The sequence below is a fragment of the Dipodomys ordii genome, unplaced genomic scaffold (assembly GCF_000151885.1).
Source record: "Dipodomys ordii isolate 6190 unplaced genomic scaffold, Dord_2.0 Scaffold6, whole genome shotgun sequence".
Lineage (NCBI taxonomy): Eukaryota > Metazoa > Chordata > Mammalia > Rodentia > Heteromyidae > Dipodomys > Dipodomys ordii.
Window position 1 is genome coordinate 10,749,683 of NW_012267222.1, and position 3,717 is coordinate 10,753,399.

Here is a 3,717-nt window from a genome sequence, read left to right on the forward strand (position 1 = left end):
GGGGGGAAAGATAGGTCTTACTCGCTTAACTCAGGCAGACCTTGAACTCCTGAATTCTTCTGCCTCAAGCCACCTGAAAAGCTAGTCAGCAGGTACATGCCCCCATTCCTGGCTTTCCTTTCATTGTTATAAAGTATTTCTTATGGTTAATCGGCTTACAGGTGGAACCACAAGCTGTGTATTAGGCAGGTGTGTCCTTGATGACTCTGCCTAGGTTGTGAGAAGAGAAAGGATTCTCTTCTTTCTTAGTAATAACCTTCACTATGGTATCCATCTACCCAGGCTTTTGCACTGCTGTGTGTGTGTGTGTGTGCGTGCATGTGCATGCACATGTGTGCATGTTCTAGGACTTAAACTCAGGGACTCGCACTCTTGCTCTGCTTTTTCCATTCTCAACTGACACCATATGTGAGGTAACGTCGATCTCAATAAGTTGTGTTTAAGAAAGTAAGCCCCTAGAAGTCTCTTAATACTTATGGAGTAAAGAGTACCATAGAAAAGAAAGTCCATGGGGATGGGAATATGGCTCAGTGGTAGAGTGCTTGCCTAGCATGCATGAAGCCCTGGGTTGGATTCCTCAGTACCATATACACAGAAAAAATTGGAAGTGACGCTGTGGATCAAGTGGTAGAGCACTTTCTTTGAGCACAGAGAGGTTCAAGGACAGTGCCCAGGCCCTGAGTTCAAGCCCCAGGACTGGCCAAAAAAAAAAAAAGAAGAAGAAGAAGAAAGGAAGGAAGGAAGGAAAGAAGGAAAAGTCCTCGAGGATGGGCAAGAAATGAATTTCTTAGCTCAGCCACTGATTGGAGGGAAGGGCACTGATGAAGAATTGGCAGGTGCAAGTTGTCATATGGATCATCCTCTGCTAGCTTCCTGATTCTGAACAAGCTGCTTTAAGTCTTCCATGCTCCAAGGTTCTTCCTCAGAAATCTGGGGCTGTAGTAACAGCAGTAACAGCTTCCCTATGACGTCTCCTAAGCATCATACTCTTGGGGAAAAGATGAACCTTCTTTCTCTGATTTTTCCCAGGACACTTTGTGCTGTAGTTTTTTTCCCTAGTCCTGTACTCAGGCAGGTTTTCTTACTGTCTTTGCCTGTGGAAGACTTGTTGCTGATGGAATAGGTAATCCGTTACATCTCCCTAATGGTGAATGCTGTAGGTGTATATGGCTGCAGACTGCAGTAGGGAACCATGTCTAAGTGTGTTTATAATAAGAAAAAAAATGTCTTATAATATTACATGTTCCACCTGAAAACAAAGTCCTTGTGGTATTTACTGTCATTGAGGGTTTGGGTAAAACCCTTGTGATACTATGGTAGTTCAGGGGGCTGGGAAGGTGGCTCAGTGGTAGAGCGCTTGCCTTGCATGCGTGAGGCCCTGGGTTCGATTCCTCAGCACCACCACATAAGCAAAAAGAAAAAAGCCGGAAGTGGCACTGTGGCTCAAGTGGTAGAGCGCTGAAGAGCTGAGGGACAGCGCCCAGGCCCAGAGTTCAGGCTCCATGACCGGACCCAAAAAACAAAAACTATGGTAGTTCAAGAGGATGGAAGCATGGCTCAGGTGGTAGAGCACTAACTAGTGAGCAAAAGCGTCAGCTACTGAATTTGACTCCTGGTCTCAGACAGAGAGAGAAAGCAGTTAAAGTAGCTTACAACGTATGATTTTAGCTAGCCATAATGTATTTAATACTTTCTGAGCTTTGAGCTTTGTATATATGTGTGTACACATGCATACGCACATGTGCCAATATCATGTCTTAAACCTCAGGAACTCCCTCTCTTGCTCCGCTTGCTTGCTCATGGCTGGTGAGCCACACCTCCAGTCCAGCATTTTTCAGGTTCATTGGAGATAGAGTCTTTAGGACTTTTCTGCCTGCACTGGCTTTGAACCTCAATCCTCCAATGTCAGCCTTCTTTGTAGCCAGGATTAGAAGTACAGACTTGAGCCACTGGTGCCAACCAGCTATATGTGTTTTTGATCTACATTAATAATCTGTTTGAGTATAGACCAAGAAGTAATTCTAAGAACTTTAGAATTTGGAGAACTATGTGCTAATTACATCAGAAAAGGCATAATTTGGGGCAATAAACAGTATGACAGTGTAGGGTTTGCCAGAGCTCTACTAATTGCTGCCAGGTCACTCTGCAGGTGAGTGGTTTTCAACTTCTAGGGTAGATAAGGGATAAATTTGATTTAGTTGTGACTTCATTATCATCTTCTAGGGAAGATAAGGTGTAAATTTGATTTAGTTCTGACTTCATTATCATGGTTAGAATGAGCTGTGAGAGTTTCTTTTAGGACTTGAGTAGGAAGGGCTGAAAACAGCAAGATATTTGAAGTGTTTTGTTTCTAATCAAGTCTCAGTTGAAGTAATTATTTCTTTTACTGATGTTGCTTATCTCCTTGCGGACATATTCATCTAAAACTATTCATTTTCAGTTTTTAAGCCTTTTATGTAGTGTCTTTAACTAATATCTGTCAATATTCTCAATCTTGTAGCTTCAAGCCCAAATGCCAGCCTGATTTCCACTTCACCCACAATTGCCAATGTTCCAGCAGCAGCAGTTGCCAGCATCTCAAACCAGGTATTCAGTTCATCCTGTTTGGTATGGTTCATCTGGCTTCTTGTCCATCTGAGAAGCAACCAGGAATAATATGGAACATGAAGGCTGCTCTCAGTACTAGGACCTCAGATAGCTTCTTTGGCAGCCACTCCGTTTCTTCGTTCTCTGCTAAGCCTACTTACCCCTATCTGCCACTTGCCTACTATGTTTACCTCCTGTGTTCACTCTATGAACGGTAAGGAGGTAGTCTTTGTTTTGTTCACTTACAGAGCTCAGAAAAACATCAGGCTCTTTCATAGACCACTCTATAAACATTCATGGAATAAGTAAATATTACTTTTTTTATTGTGAACATACTGTACACAGGGGTTACAATTACATGGGCAAGACAATGAGTACAATTCTTATCAAGCATTGTAGCCTTCTCCTTGGTTTCCCCTTCCCATCCATTCCCATCCCTCCCCACCCCACTCCCACCCCACCCCCCGTGTGCCACCTCCCCCCCCAATCCTCCCCGCCCTAAATATTACTTCTACTTTAAATCCATTCATTCCTATGGGATTTCTTTTTTTTTGTTTTGTTTTTTGTCTTTTGTTTTTTTGCTTGGTTGTGGGACTTGAACTCTGGGCCTGGGCACTGTCCTTCAGCTCTTCAGCTCAAGGCTAGCACTCTACCACTTGAGCCACAGCACCACTTCCAGTTTTTCTAGTGGTTTATTGGAGATAAGAGTCTTACGGACTTTCCTGTCCAGGCTGGCTTTGAACTGTGATCCTCAGATCTCAGCCTCCTGAGTAACTAGGATTACAGGCGTGAGCCACCAGTGCCCAGCTCCTGTGTGATTTCTCTGCGGTCTGTTTTTGGTGGTGGTGGTGAGGTGGTTTGGAAGTTTGAACTGAGGACCTTGCACTTGTGAGGCAGTGTCCTTCCCACTTGAGTTGTGGTTACACGTATATAGTCTGGTCCTGATCACTGCTCTCTTAACTCTGTGCTATTTACATAAGTTCAACATAACCTAAAATCAGACTTCTTTTTTTTGGTGCCAGTATTAGGGCTTGAATTCTGGGCCTGGGCGCTGTCCCTCAGCTCTTCAGCTCAAGGCTAGCACTCTACCACTTGAGCCACAGCACCACTTCCAGCTTTTTTTCTTTTTGC

General features: G+C 43.9%; 1 protein-coding gene across 1 annotated transcript in view; it reads left to right on the forward strand.

Moving 5' to 3' along the window:
* Positions 1-3,717, forward strand: part of Eya3 (EYA transcriptional coactivator and phosphatase 3) — a 79,850-nt gene that overhangs the window by 48,066 nt on the left and 28,067 nt on the right. Inside the window, exon 7 of the mRNA XM_013032208.1 lies at positions 2,501-2,586. Within this exon, the coding sequence (XP_012887662.1) occupies positions 2,501-2,586 (86 nt within the window). The remainder of the gene's footprint in view (positions 1-2,500; positions 2,587-3,717) is intronic.